General features: G+C 37.5%; 1 protein-coding gene across 4 annotated transcripts; it reads left to right on the top strand.

The window, feature by feature from the left end:
* The first annotated feature begins 7,480 nt into the window (after nucleotides 1–7,480).
* LOC121773445 (uncharacterized protein At5g08430-like) lies at nucleotides 7,481–15,086 on the top strand. 4 transcript variants are annotated; one of them, XM_042170303.1, is made up of 10 exons: nucleotides 7,481–7,676; nucleotides 8,636–9,401; nucleotides 10,295–10,410; nucleotides 10,901–10,960; nucleotides 11,587–11,637; nucleotides 12,509–12,579; nucleotides 13,173–13,384; nucleotides 13,634–13,791; nucleotides 13,846–13,855; nucleotides 14,408–15,086. In XM_042170303.1, the coding sequence occupies exons 2-10, from the start codon at nucleotides 8,765–8,767 to the stop codon at nucleotides 14,857–14,859; spliced, it is 1,767 nt and encodes a 588-aa protein (XP_042026237.1). In that variant the 5' UTR covers nucleotides 7,481–7,676; nucleotides 8,636–8,764; the 3' UTR covers nucleotides 14,860–15,086. The 4 variants fall into 4 exon arrangements, with proteins under 4 accessions (XP_042026237.1, XP_042026239.1, XP_042026236.1 ...); XM_042170305.1 differs by having other exon boundaries at nucleotides 8,636–9,038; nucleotides 13,634–13,855; XM_042170302.1 differs by having other exon boundaries at nucleotides 13,634–13,855.
* Nucleotides 15,087–15,662: the final 576 nt, after the last annotated feature.

The following is a 15,662-nucleotide window of genomic DNA, read 5'->3' as shown; positions in this document are numbered from 1 at the left end:
CTTTGACGAGCTCAAAAGTTATCTAGCCGAGCTTCCAATTCTCTCTGCTCCAACCGAAGCCGAAGTAATATTCTTATACTTAGCGGCTTCAGATCAAACCATCAGCGCGGTGCTTGTACGAGAAGAAGGCCTAAAGCAGTTTCCCATCTACTTTACAAGCCGAGCATTAAGAGGTCCAGAAACAAGGTATCAACCTCTGGAAAAAATTGCTCTGGCGTTAGTAAATGCAGCAAGGAGACTGCGGCCATACTTCTATGCTCACAAGGTATGCGTCTTAACCGATCTGCCTCTTCGGCAAGTTTTGACCAAGCCAGAAGCATCAGGCAGAATCGCCAAATGGGCCATAGAGCTGGGAGAACACTCGATCGAGTACCTACCTCGGAAAGCCATCAAGGGACAAGCCTTGGCAGATTTTCTTACAGAGGCCAAGTTCGATCAAGCAATCCCTGTCATTGCCGAACAGAAAAAGTCTGCTGATGCCGAACTAGCACAGCCCTTGGAATCCGAAGTAGAGCCGCCAGACTGCTGGAGCGAATTCGTAGATGGAGCTTCAAACAAGATGGGAAGTGGAGCTGGTATTTTACTCGTCGCTCCCGACGGACACGAGGTAACCTACTCACTTCGGTTCCTATTCCCCACTACTAATAATGAAGCCGAGTACGAAGCCCTCCTTGCCGGACTCCAGTTAGCGCAAAGTCTGCTCGTCAAATCTCTCAAAGTCCATTGTGATTCACAAGTCATAGTGAATCACATGTTGGGTACAAGTGAAGCCCGTGACGAGAGAATGAAGAAGTATTTGGACAAAGCGCAAAGCATCAGCCGAAGTTTCTCCTATTTTCGGATAATCCGCGTTCCTAGAGCGGAAAATAGCCGAGCAGATACCTTAAGTAAGTTGGCCTCAGATCCGAGCTCAAAGGCGGAAGAATTAATGCATCGAAGCATTGATGAAGCCGAGGTACATTCAGTATCTAACTCGCCGAACTGGATGACGCCGATCTTGCAGTATCTGGATCAGGGACAATTGCCCGAGGATAAGAGAGAAGCTCGGAAAATCACGTGCCGAGCACTTCGGTATGAACTTCATGAAGGAGTCCTCTTTAGAAAGTCTTACCTCCAGCCGTTATTGCGGTGCGTAGGACCAGAAGAGACGGACTACATCCTCAGAGAAGTTCATGAAGGATCGTGCGGCAGCCACATCGGAGCTAGAGCTTTAGCTAAAAAAGTTCTAAGATGGGGATATTATTGGCCAACCTTGGTACAAGAAGCAGTGCAGCTCGTCAAGACATGCCCGAAGTGCCAAATCCATGCAAATATCCCAAGGATGCCGCAGACCGATCTATCCACTATGCAAAGCCCTTGGCCTTTCATGCAATGGGGCATAGACATAGTGGGACCACTTCCTCAAGCTCCTCGGCAAATGAAATTCCTAATCGTTGCCGTGGACTACTTTACGAAGTGGGTGGAAGCTGAACCATTAGCTACGATAACGAGCTCGAAGGCATTGGATTTCGTCTGGAAGAACATAGTGTGCCGATTTGGCATACCCCACATCCTCATCTCGGATAACGGGACTCAGTTCACCGATAAGACGTTCAAGAATTGGTGCCAAGAGCTGAATATTCAACAGCGGTTCACTTCGGTCTCTCATCCACAAGCAAACGGACAAACGGAGGTAACAAATCGTATCCTGGTGAAAGGGTTAAAAGCTCGGTTAGAACAAGCCAAAGGACAATGGGTAGAAAATCTCCCTCAAGTCCTATGGTCCTACCGAACTACACCCACAACCTCCAACGGTGAAACTCCGTACAGTCTGGTGTACGGCACTGAAGCCGTGATTCCGGTTGAGATCGGCGTACCCAGTCCACGAACACTACATTTCTCCTTAGAAATGAATGATGATGGACTGCGAGCCGAATTAGATCTAGCCGAAGAAAGAAGAGAATTGGCGTGCATAAAAGCAGCCAAGTACAAGGAGCAAGTAACCCGGTATTACAACCAAAGGGTGAAGAAGCTGCAATTTCAAGTGGGAGATCTCGTCTTGAGAAACAACGAAGTAAGCCGAGCAGAAAAGCTGGGCAAGCTCGAACCCACATGGGAAGGTCCGTATCGGGTGTCAGAAGTCCTCGGCAAAGGGTCTTACAAATTGGCTCACATGTCAGGAGAACAGGTACCCCGAACATGGCACATTTCCAACCTCAAGAAGTTCCATTTGAAAGAGACAGTCCAGTCAGTCAGTCTTATGTGCTTTCCTTGTTTTTTATTTGCTCTCTTTGCCTATGTGCGTTTTTGTTTGTCTTACGTGCGTTGTGTCTGTCTATGTGAGTGTCGTCTCTTACAAATGTAACTGAGGTATCTTGTTCTTCGAAGGCTGATCCCCTTCTTAGAACATATACAAGCTAAACGATTGTGAGTCAAAGCTTCTACAGAAGATACAAGACCACAATTCAGCTTAAACAAGCAGTTCGTCCGAAACGAGCTGCAACAAGCCCACGATTGTGCGTCAAAGCTTCTAAAGAGGATACAAGACCACAATTCAGCTTAAACAAGCACTTCGTCTGAAACGAACTGCAACAAAAGTCCAATTCTCGCGATAAAACTTGCCTGAATTAGGACTAGGGAAAGTCCGATCCACGCGATAAAACTCGCCGAATTAGGACAAGGGAAAGTCCGATCCCCAAATTAGGACAAGGGAAAGTCCGATCCCCAAATTAGGACAACGGAAAGTCCGATCCGAGCGATAAAACTCGCCAAATTAGGACACAAACCAAGTCCGGTCAAAGAAGAGTTCACTTCATGAGACCGTGGACAAACATCAACTTACCCCATACTTTTATCCAGAATGCCGAAGTGATTCACTTCGCTTTTCGGGGGGGGGTAGTGATGGAGTACGTACTAAACAAGCCCAACAGCAGTAAAGCCCAAGACAGAGTATCAGTTCGGCATGACTAAAGAGTATCAGTCCGGCGTGACTAAAGAGTTCAGTTCGGCACAACCAAAGAGTTCGGCCCCAGCCTACAACTCGGTGAAAGCCAAACTCATCAAGCTCTGCTCTCAGGTCGGCATCAAGCTCTACTCTCAGATCGGCAAAAGCTGCTCGGCAATAATTCAGCAGTTCGGTCTCAGTATTCGACCGAACTAGGAGATAGTGGACTCATGCAAGATTTCCACCTCCACTACACCGACGATCTATTTAGTGGTGTCAAGCAGTCATTAACTCATGCAGGATAGTGGACCCATGCAAGGTCGCCACGATCTCCACGACATCCACTACCTAATAAATGCTGCATGCCACGATCTTGGTTCACTGTATAAATAGAACCTAGGTCAGATAGATAAGGTCTTCTTCTTCTGTTAAATAAATTAGGACAACGGAAAGTCCGATCCGAGCGATAAAACTCGCCAAATTAGGACACAAACCAAGTCCGGTCAAAGAAGAGTTCACTTCATGAGACCGTGGACAAACATCAACTTACCCCATACTTTTATCCAGAATGCCGAAGTGATTCACTTCGCTTTTCGGGGGGGGTAGTGATGGAGTACGTACTAAACAAGCCCAACAGCAGTAAAGCCCAAGACAGAGTATCAGTTCGGCATGACTAAAGAGTATCAGTCCGGCGTGACTAAAGAGTTCAGTTCGGCACAACCAAAGAGTTCGGCCCCAGCCTACAACTCGGTGAAAGCCAAACTCATCAAGCTCTGCTCTCAGGTCGGCATCAAGCTCTACTCTCAGATCGGCAAAAGCTGCTCGGCAATAATTCAGCAGTTCGGTCTCAGTATTCGACCGAACTAGGAGATAGTGGACTCATGCAAGATTTCCACCTCCACTACACCGACGATCTATTTAGTGGTGTCAAGCAGTCATTAACTCATGCAGGATAGTGGACCCATGCAAGGTCGCCACGATCTCCACGACATCCACTACCTAATAAATGCTGCATGCCACGATCTTGGTTCACTGTATAAATAGAACCTAGGTCAGATAGATAAGGTCTTCTTCTTCTGTTAAATTCTAAAAAGCTCTCTAGAGAGAATATCATAAAGCAGGCCAGTGTTGTAAGCTGTAATTCGCAGATCAAGCAATACAAACCTGCCCCCATTTCTCCCCGTGGACGTAGATTTACCTCAGTAAATCGAACCACGTAAAATCTCTGTGTTGATCTTCATTTATTTCCTGCATTTACAAACATCAAAAATTCGCCGTTTCATCAGTGAGTGTCGTCTCTTACAAATGTAACTGAGGTATCTTGTTCTTCGAAGGCTGATCCCCTTCTTAGAACATATACAAGCTAAACGATTGTGAGTCAAAGCTTCTACAGAAGATACAAGACCACAATTCAGCTTAAACAAGCAGTTCGTCCGAAACGAGCTGCAACAAGCCCACGATTGTGCGTCAAAGCTTCTAAAGAGGATACAAGACCACAATTCAGCTTAAACAAGCACTTCGTCTGAAACGAACTGCAACAAAAGTCCAATTCTCGCGATAAAACTTGCCTGAATTAGGACTAGGGAAAGTCCGATCCACGCGATAAAACTCGCCGAATTAGGACAAGGGAAAGTCCGATCCCCAAATTAGGACAAGGGAAAGTCCGATCCCCAAATTAGGACAACGGAAAGTCCGATCCGAGCGATAAAACTCGCCAAATTAGGACACAAACCAAGTCCGGTCAAAGAAGAGTTCACTTCATGAGACCGTGGACAACATCAACTTACCCCATACTTTTATCCAGAATGCCGAAGTGATTCACTTCGCTTTTCGGGGGGGGTAGTGATGGAGTACGTACTAAACAAGCCCAACAGCAGTAAAGCCCAAGACAGAGTATCAGTTCGGCATGACTAAAGAGTATCAGTCCGGCGTGACTAAAGAGTTCAGTTCGGCACAACCAAAGAGTTCGGCCCCAGCCTACAACTCGGTGAAAGCCAAACTCATCAAGCTCTGCTCTCAGGTCGGCATCAAGCTCTACTCTCAGATCGGCAAAAGCTGCTCGGCAATAATTCAGCAGTTCGGTCTCAGTATTCGACCGAACTAGGAGATAGTGGACTCATGCAAGATTTCCACCTCCACTACACCGACGATCTATTTAGTGGTGTCAAGCAGTCATTAACTCATGCAGGATAGTGGACCCATGCAAGGTCGCCACGATCTCCACGACATCCACTACCTAATAAATGCTGCATGCCACGATCTTGGTTCACTGTATAAATAGAACCTAGGTCAGATAGATAAGGTCTTCTTCTTCTGTTAAATTCTAAAAAGCTCTCTAGAGAGAATATCATAAAGCAGGCCAGTGTTGTAAGCTGTAATTCGCAGATCAAGCAATACAAACCTGCCCCCATTTCTCCCCGTGGACGTAGATTTACCTCAGTAAATCGAACCACGTAAAATCTCTGTGTTGATCTTCATTTATTTCCTGCATTTACAAACATCAAAAATTCGCCGTTTCATCAACATTCTTAATCGTGCCAGCTTCTGCAATATCATCAGAGGAGATCCTATATGGTGAAACAAAACACAACATTTACTGTTGCGCTCAAAACACAAACTGCTAATCTGCTATTTTTTTAATAATATTTTAAAATTTTATTGTTGATATTTTTTTCATTTAAACATATTAAAAATAATATAAAATTCAATCAGATTCATAAACGAGTATGTTTAACTTTTATTAAATTATCATATCAGATAGGAGTATTATAATTATGTTCTATTTTTTGTTTAATATTTTTGTTTTAATTTTCACTTTCTCTTTTAGCATAATCATTTTATTTTACAAAACAATTTTATACTTTTACAAAATCAAAGCTAATATTATTATACTAATCATATTAGAAACTAGAATCTGGCCATGTTTATTTATGGACGTAAAGTTAGTAAAGAAAATGAATATTGGGAATATGAATTATAAGATTAAGATTCTTAACGACTTCACTGTATTTAGAAATTATCGAGATTTTAGTTATTGCTAATTTAAATATTAAAGTAGAAATATAATATTAAATTTTTATTAATAAAATAATTATTAATAATAATCATATAATCAACAATTTTAAAATTTTAATAAGAACTTTTAATAAATTAATAATTAAAAATATAATTATGATTAATTATTATATTTATTATAAACATAATTTAAATAATTAGATTAGGATTTTCATTACAAGTCATTACTAAACTTATAATAATAGTATAAATGTAATAACGACATAAGTATGAGAGTGATCAATTGTTAACTCATCATTTAATTGATAACTACAACTAATTTAAAACCATATGATTTTAGAAATCTTGTGGTCTACAATTTGCCATGTGTAATTTCATTTTTTATTTTTTTAATATTAAAAAGATAATAGCAACTATCAAATTTAGGGTTTAGAAGCACAATGTCAATACAGTGTATGAAATACATCAACACAAAGACATGACAATGTCAATACAATTTCACATTGACATTGTACAAGCATTGTATTGACATATTATGTGCCGTATATTGATAAAGCTGTTAACAAGATTTATGAAAATTTTTGATTTTTTTTTCGAATTTTGACATCGGAACATATGCAAGGGAGATCTCGTTAGAATCCTTATGAAATTATCTTTAATTTGATATATGTTATGCGAAAAAATAATTTAAATCGAGAAAGTTATATGCGTTTTAAAGTTATGAGATATTTTTCAAAAGTTAGTTGCAACTAATTTATTTTAAATTAACCTTAATACCCTTATTGATGTTTTTTGTTGATCGTATTGACATTACGGGGTTGATGATTTAGACCCTTAATTTGAATATCTAATGACTATTATTTAGTTGTAGTTAGTAATTAAATATTGAGTTAGCAATATAACATTCCCCTATTTATTGATATTATAATTGTATACAATTTATAATTTATAATTTATAATTTTAAAATTTTATTAATAATTATTTATTAATTTATAATAAATAAGTACCATAATATTTAATTACCTTAATCATAATTTAATAAATTATTAGTTATAGTATTAATTAAATATAATTATAACTATATTTATAATTAAGTTATGATTCATTACTTTAAATTATATAAAGTAATAATTTAATTATTAATTTATAACATAATAATAATAATAATAATAATAATAATAATAATAATAATAATAATAATAATAATAATAATAATAATAGTCGTCTAAAATAATATACTCCATTATATATTTTATTTAAAAATCCTAAAACTGATAAAAACAATACTAGAAAATCTCGGAAATAGAATCCTGAAAAATTATAGTACTACTACTTTTTTTTTTCTTTCAAGATTCTGATTATTTTTCCAGATTAATTAAAAATTAAAATAAACATAAAAATTTGAAAATTAAGTAATCAAATTACTTTTCTGGGATAAAATCCCAAAAAACAAATATGCAAACATAATTAGAATCAAAGGCTGTAAATAAGGAATCACCCATATTTAGAAGAAATCGAACATTATACAGAAAAGAAAAAAGTGCATAAAATAAAAAGAAAAGACTCAATGAAAATCAGTCTGGGTTTGCCAATTCCAGTAACAATAAACCAAATGATTTCCTGAATATTCTTACTTTCGGCACAGGCCACCGACTCCTTCCACTGCAAAGAGTCATTGCCCACCGTTTCTACCGTTAATTGTTCGATTAGAGTCCACCCCCAAATAAAAAAATCAATGTAAGTCCTAATTTTAATTTTATAGCGTTTCACCCAATCACAGGAGCTCAACTTGAATCTTTTAGCAGCATTTCATTGAGTTTGTTTTCCAGTTATCGTTGTAAATTTATAAGTGAAGGTTCAGTTTTTCATTTTTTGAAATTAAATATGCATTAATCGATAGAAACTCAAAGTTCTGCTGTTGAGAAGCAGAATGATAACGGAAATTGAGATTGGTTATGTTGCACAAATGCTACTGGGAATGACATTTGCAATTCAGTTGGTGATTGCATTGGCTGAATAAATCATGAAGTTTTGCATGCACTATTGTTTCATATTGTGCTTCTCCAATGAATACAGGTGAAATCACATGGAACAATGAAGCCACATTTATTAAATGCTTAATTCAGTATAACTGTTAAATCGATCTACGGTGGCATACATACAGTGATTTATATTAGTTGTCAATGATACTTTCGATAGATCATGTATACATGCATTATGCACATTGTGTGGGCATGTGCAAGTGAATGATGTTCAGCACCATACAGTGATTTGTATATCATTGACAGAATGTAAATTTTAGTACACGGAAGATACGTTTTTGCCTGGTCTCTCTTAAAGCAAGAATTTGTTCATTGTGCTTTGTTGGCATGACTTCGAATCCTGCCTCTGTTTGCCTCTTCTTCTGAAATTATTGGGAGTTTTTTTATCATTGTGAAAGATGCTGCAGTATCTGACTATAAAAGAAATTTCACATCTTTCTTTTCACCTTGTGAGAAACAAAATACGATCATCTGATATATGCTCAAGCATTGTCCTGATCGTTCTTGCTGTGTCCAGTAGGGCTTCTCACTTTATCTGGAAAAGCATTGTCATGTCATATGTAGATTGTCATTATATGAACTTGCTTGGCAAGACCAGTTATTTTCATTGATCGGCTAAATGAATTTTAATTCTAGTTTTATTTATTGTGACAGAACGTGAAGCGCTCGAGTCTTTATAGCTGACTAAACGGAGCAACTTGTGCATAGCAAAATATTTTTGCATGCCATAAGCCTTGCTGCTCCGCCCTAGAAGCTTTTGTTTTCTTCAGTTGTTGCAACAGTATGAAAGACACCTTTTGGGTGGAAGATTCCGGTTTACAGTCACCTGTTTCTACGAAAAGGAAGAGAAGAGTTGGGAAAAGAAAAATCGAGTTTATTGGATGGGGTTCTAGGCCTTTAATTGAATTTCTAGAAGCAATTGGTAAGGATACTAGCGAAAAGCACCCACGACAGGAGGTGGCAGCATTCATCAACAAGTACATAAATGATAATGGTCTTAGGAGTGCAGAAAAGAAGAAAAAAGTCATTTGTGATGAGAGACTCTACGCTCTCTTTGGTAAGAAAACCATGTCGCGAATAAAAGTATTTGATATGCTAGAAGAGCATTTTGCTGAAAACCACGACTCCGATGATGAGTCTCTCGGCAGCTCAGATGAAGATTATGCAGAAAAAAAATTGGTGGAATTTCAAAAGATTCCTATTAGTCAGAGGAAGAAGGTCCTTAAGACTCCTAAAAGCTGCTATGCTGCTGTTACTCCTGAAAATATCAAACTTATTTATTTAAAGAAAAGTGTAATTCAAGACCTTCTCAAGTTTCCTGAAAGCTTTGAATTTAAAATACTGGGGAGCTTTGTTAGGATGAAATCTGACCCTAATGACATTTATCAAAAAAATCGCTTCCAGCTTCAAAAAGTTACAGGTGATTAACTGTCTGTGTACAATTTACTATTCTAAGCCATGTTAGTGATGCCTATTTCTATTATTGCAACTTAGCTACTTTGCCCATAGGTACCTTGTAAACAGTTGGACTTGTCAGATTCTCTTTTGAATATGCCTGAATAAGGTTGCATGGTTGAAGAATATTGGTAGTAACTCAAATCATATTGCTATCAGCCTCTGTTGTTAGTGTCTGTTCCTTATCTTCTAATGCGGAAGGAAAAATGTTGCGAAAAACAAAGTAAGATAGTAGAAGCTCATTAATTCGACTGGGAAATGTCCTACCTTATCCATGAGTTATACTTTGTATCTGAGTTCTGAACCAGCTATTTCACCACTTCAGAGTTTCTGTTAGAGAATGCTTGGGGATTGTATAAGTTTTATTCTAAATTTGACTTACCTACTTAAAAATGTGCAGAGGGTTTTATTTTTTTAAATTAGTGATTAGGAAATGTTGGACTGTTTTTCCTGCGAAACTTGATGTTGGCTTTCTGATTTATTTAGTTTGGTTGGTCCAAGATTTCAGTTGCTAATTTTATCAATACTTTTTTGGCAATTACTGTAATATTATGCCTAGTTGACATTGGGAGAGTCCAATCTCTTTTCTCAAAGAATCTTGTCCTTTCTGGTTGCATGCTCATGCCATCCAAGTTACTTGACTGGCTATCTCTTATGAAACGACTGGAGTTTCAGATTGAAATATAAATTCTTTCTAGTTCCCTTGCATGTGGGGCATGTAATGTTTGATTGGCCAGCTTTTTCTGTTCTCCTTGCCATGATCGAAATGTCATGTCATTCTCTATTTGCTTTCATGCATATATGGGTCATGTTGTGTTTATTATTGTCAGTTGCTTAACTAACATTGTTATTTCACAGGTATAGAGAAGATTTCTGGCACTGGTGATGCTGATATTGAAATCCACCTAAGAGTTTCAAACTTCTTTTTTAAGGATGTCACCATTTCCATGCTCTCAGATGATAACTTTACTAAGGTAAGTTTCTCTAAACCCTGAACTGTTTAGAGATGGTGTAGGCTAGGCTGGATGAGTGTTGTAGCACTGGTGAGATTATCAAAAAATCATATCATATGCTGTTATGTATCCAAAGTTGGTTAACATGGAAATCATCTTACTCTTGTCTGTTATAACTGAATGTTCTTAAACACCAAGCTCCCTCCACTAATAAGTACTTGGGTGTCTCACTCTCATGCTGGAAATTTTCTGCTAGATGCTGTAAGTTTACTTGTAGTATATCTGTATACGTTACCCCCTTGTTATGTCTTGCTTCCAAACTCAAAAGGTATTGATGGAGGAACTTATTGCTATGACAGTGATTTAGATATCATATAATTGCACTTAGTTTACTAATGTGAGTCCATGTACTAACATGATATGAACTCTCAATTGAATTTACTTTGTAATAGAATAGTATTTCAGCTTTTTGTCATCTGTGAATTGCCTCATCCTTGTTTCTTAATTTCAGGAAGAAGTTGATGATGTTTGTGACAGGATTAAAGCTGGCTCACTTAATAGGCTTACCGTTGTAAGAATTTTGACTAAAAACAAACTTTTGTTTGCTCATGAGCTATGACATTTTTATTTATGGGTACTGTTACACTGTTTTGATTACAAGAAACTTTTTACTTTAACCACAAATTCTGAAACTGGGGAGATTAAACAGATAATTTGATCAGATTCCACTCCCAATAATTGGTATCTCATACTTTCCATCTTTTTCTTACCTATTATATGCCGAAAAGCAGAAGAAAATTTGAGATTGATATGGGAAAATGTATGCAATAGTAGAAATTGGCTGCAGTTATATTGTCTACAATTGTTGAGTGTAAATGATTCTGTTGTTCTGCGTTTATGTTTGGAACTACATAGATTTGATTTAAAATAGTGATTATAATCAGAAATTCATTAATCTGGCCAATAGGATACTATCAGCTACAGCTACTGCTGTTATAATTGTGAAGGAACTCTTTGTACTCAATTAAAGCCACCATTCGCATTTACCTTTCTCAGTGCTCTATCTGGAGACTGGAGCTAACTACTAATTCTGTCACTGATTCTCTCTCTTCATGCTAGGGTGAATAATAGTATGTTCTTATAGTCTCTAATTCTTACCTCACAATTTTTAAATAAATTTTACCTACATAACTGCAGGATGAGGTTCAATCGAAGGCCCAAGCACTTCATGTTGATATAACAAATAATGTAAGATCTGCTACTTTCCTTTTTCTTCCATGTCTTAGTATTTTTACCATTGTCCATATTATTCAACTCACACTCAAGTAGTATAAGTTCAACACATCATATGTTTTCTTTATGTATGTGATCTTAGGATGTATGCCATTGTTAACTATAGAACTAAAAATGCAGTTTGTGGTAGATACCTGCGATTGGGACTACCTTATTTGTGTTTGTTTGGAATTGTTGATGACATACACTCACTAAAGATATTCTTTGTCCACTATTTTCATTGTGGGATCTTGCTGACCTGAATAATCTGTATTTTTCTACCTTTTATTTTTAACTATTGTGTTCACATACAAATTACAAATACATCCGTTTAGGAACCATTTCCTGACCCACATGGAAGTCCATGGCCATCGATTTTAGAGAAGATCATGGTGAAAATTATATTTATTTCGTATGCTTCAATTTGATGGTTCCTTGTATATTGCTGCACCTTGATAGCATGAATCTATTCTTTGTGGTTTGAGTGGTTCAGGTGGGGTTCTCATATCAGAAGCCAATTTGTTAAGTTAACTCCATTAGGATTTATTGTTGTGAATAATGATACACATCAGAGTGAGGTTTAAAAATTAAGAGTTAATCAGATTTCTCAAAATAAACATTTGAGCATCTAATATTTCAAACTGAGGAACAGGAACTTTCTGTATATTTTTAATATGTTTTAGTGTTTTACAAATTTACTACATATCGAAAGGTTAGGACATTATTGTGATTTCATCCTCACATTACAATCTGCTAATGGTGCATATAATTCCTATCATACTACTTTTCTTACAGTTTGTAACCTAAGAAAGATACCTCTGCCTGATCCTTTTTTATTTGGTTCCAGTGGATTGCTAAAGAAATTTCTCTGTTGCAAATGCGTATTGAACATGCCAATGAGAAAGGATGGCAAAGAGAATATCCTTTGATCTACTTACTTCTTCATGTTCTAAAATGCTTTTCTGCACTCAATATCTTGGAAATTTACCTTCTTGTTGTTCAATTTGCATTTAGCAAATTTCTGCTTAGAACCATGGTTAACAATAATCGTCTATTTTGTCGTATTATCAGTTTAAGGCAATCGATAATGAAGGAGTTGTACTTCAAGTTTAGGAGAAGGGGTGATATTATTTTTTTTTCTAGTACTTTCTTTGTTCAAAGCCCATATGGCATATATTCTTGGCTCTGTATCTTGCAAGCAATGTTAAAATTGCTCCAGTGGATCATTTGTCTGTTGCTTTTGTTTCTGGTAGAACATCAACATGTGTAATCTTTTATGCTGTTTTACTTTTTCCCCATGATGCAATTTTCACCTCAATAACTTTGGACTAATCTGAGATGCTATAACAATCCAGAACGTCTACTATATTCTGTAACAAGGTTTCATATTTCTACTCAGGCAGTGCAGCTTTTTTGGAACTTGATTTGTAATATAGCATTTGCTGTTTTATTTATTCGTGTCTTCAATTCATTTGAAGGGCAGCATTGTTTCCTTAACCTCTAGAATTTACAAAGTTCGATTACCTAGAAAGAAGGACATTGCTACAGAAACCATCTGAACGAGAAAAATTATTGTCAAAAATTCCTGAAGTGGTTGCTGAAGATTTAGAGCCCGAAGCTACGGTAACCGCTGCTTCCAAAAAAGCAGAATTAGGGGCCTGCTCTCCAAAATCAATTACTCCTATTAAGGAAAGTTCTGACATCTCCAGTCCAGAGGCTGCAGGTGCACTGTCTTGTCTGTAATTCTGCTCGATAGGTCTTATGAATTGTTGCCTGAATTATCCAATTCTAAGTTGCATGTTTCATGACGTGTAAATTGTGGTGTATATATACTTATTATACATAAAAGTGTTCTTCAGCACAGCAGCATATGTAATCATTAAGCATGCCTATAAAGACATACAATATCAGTAGTCATTAACTATGTAGTCTCATGAACTCATTGAACTTTATGTTTTGAACCGATTTCTAGGGCCTCGAGAGATTGACACTCCACGTAAAGTTAATTTAAGTGATTCACGTACGCTCGAGGTTCAGAATGGAGGCATTAATTGGGTTGCCGACATCCCCCTCAAGGATCTCAAAGTTCAGAATGGAGGCATTAATTGGGTTGCAGACATCCCTCACAAGGATCTCGAAGTTCCGAATGGAGGCATTGATTCGGCTGTAGACATCCCTCACAAGGATAAAAAAGGTAAAATTAGTATTTATCACTTTTCAGCACTTGAGAATGCAATTTTGCAACTTCACGCTTGTGTCTTTTTCTTGAGGTCCAATCAATATTCAAATTAAAACGATTAACACCTTTCGATCAGTATTCACTAAAACTGAAGAGGCATAGGGACTTAGAGCACCCAAAACACTTTCACGTAAGTCCTCATTGGGCTCTCCTGATTTTCTCCGAGCGTTGGGGCCATTGTCCTAGTGTTCTAAGAGACAGACACCATTATTCTGTCACCATATGTTAATGCTGTATGGACAATAGAAGAAGCCTTTTCTTCTTTTGCCAGTATTATTTAATAGGATGGACCTAGTTAAAGCCAGTTCATAGGTGCTTTCAAATTCATCCTGTGATTTCTCACAAATGCTTGATATCGCTCCAGCAGTCATTTCCTTATTGCATTTCTTGATGCATATTGACAGTTTCCCATCATATCTGCTCTTTTCCTACATTGCAACACTACTTTGGTGAATTACCTTAATTTGTTCTGCACTAATATCTACGCATTCGTATGTGATCAATCAGTTTATATTATCAAACAAGGAGTGCTGGTTGCTAAAGTGAGCTGTAACGACAGCAGTGATGAGATGCCGCACCCTCAGGGTCGGGAAGAGCCAGAACAACCACTTACTACAACTCCCTTTGAGACCAATATTGCTACGCAGGTGATATGTTCTGGAGAAGAGAACCCTCAACCAGCAAGTGCAACTACGGTGATTGAATTAAGCGATGGCGACTCAGAAGATGATGTGCAAGAGGAAGAGGGTACAGGTATAAATGGTGAAAACCCAAAGGAATTTGTATGGCACTACACTGATCCCCAAGGGAGAACTCAAGGTCCTTTCTCACTATCATCGTTGAAGCTTTGGAATGATGCTAATTACTTCCCATCAAATTTCATAGTGTGGAAAAGCGGTCAGACCTCTGATGATGGAGTTCTGTTAGTTGATGTTCTTCATCGGACATTCCCAAATTGATGTAGTCTGTAGAGCCAATTTTTTTTCCAAAAGAAAATGAAAAATGGAAAGAAAAACAACTGTTTTAGGGCTGCCAGTTTCTGTTACTTTTTCTCAATAAAATTTGTTCTTGTTCATGTCAAGATAGGTTGCCGGGAGGCTGTACTCACATTTGATTTGAATTAAACATTTTTCTGTATTAGTATCTCCTAATATTACCATGAGTATATTTTTATTTTTGGATGCTACTCCCTCTGTCCTTGAATAGGTGTCCAATTTCTTTTTAGCACGAAATTTTAAAAATATTAAGAAAAGTGAACGAAAAAAAAATAATTAAATGAGTCCCACCACTTGTATATACTCCCTCCTTTCCGCGGTAGTGGGGTACGTTTCTTTTCGGCACGCAATTAAAGAAAAATTGTGTTAAGTAAGTTAAGTAAAGAAAGAATAAGAGCATCCGTATCACGTCTCGATGCGGGCTCGATCTCGTCTCAGAGAGACGAGACCGCATCGAGACAGCGATGCAAGAGCGCCGTCTCGTCTCGTCTCGTCTCGTCGCGTCCCACGTCTCTCCGCGAAAATGTGGCTGGCGAGCTCCCATTCGTCCGTGACGCCCACTCGCAGCCCGCAAGTTGGCGTTGTTTATATCCGTTTAAAAATATTTTTTTTTGTTTTTTTTTTTAAATTTCAAAAAAATTGAAAAAAATCCCAAAAAATACTAGCCGTTTATAGCCGATTTTTTCAAATTTTTAATTTTTTTTCTATTTTTTAAGCCCGAAATCACTTCTATAAATATCAAACACTCTACATTCTTCATCTCAAAA

Source organism: Salvia splendens, chromosome 17 (assembly GCF_004379255.2).
Source record: "Salvia splendens isolate huo1 chromosome 17, SspV2, whole genome shotgun sequence".
NCBI lineage: Eukaryota > Viridiplantae > Streptophyta > Magnoliopsida > Lamiales > Lamiaceae > Salvia > Salvia splendens.
The sequence above is the reverse complement of the archived record's forward strand: the minus strand, read 5'-3'. Positions and strand labels throughout refer to the sequence as shown.

Coding starts and splice junctions, on each gene's coding strand:
- LOC121773445 (XM_042170302.1), top strand. CDS start 8,765: ATGAAAGACACCTTTTGGGTGGAAGATTCCGGTTTACAGTCACCTGTT. Junction 12,580..13,172: donor GAGAAAGGATGGCAAAGAGA/ATATCCTTTGAT, acceptor TCTAGAATTTAC/AAAGTTCGATTACCTAGAAA. Junction 13,856..14,407: donor CCCTCACAAGGATAAAAAAG/GTAAAATTAGTA, acceptor GTGATCAATCAG/TTTATATTATCAAACAAGGA.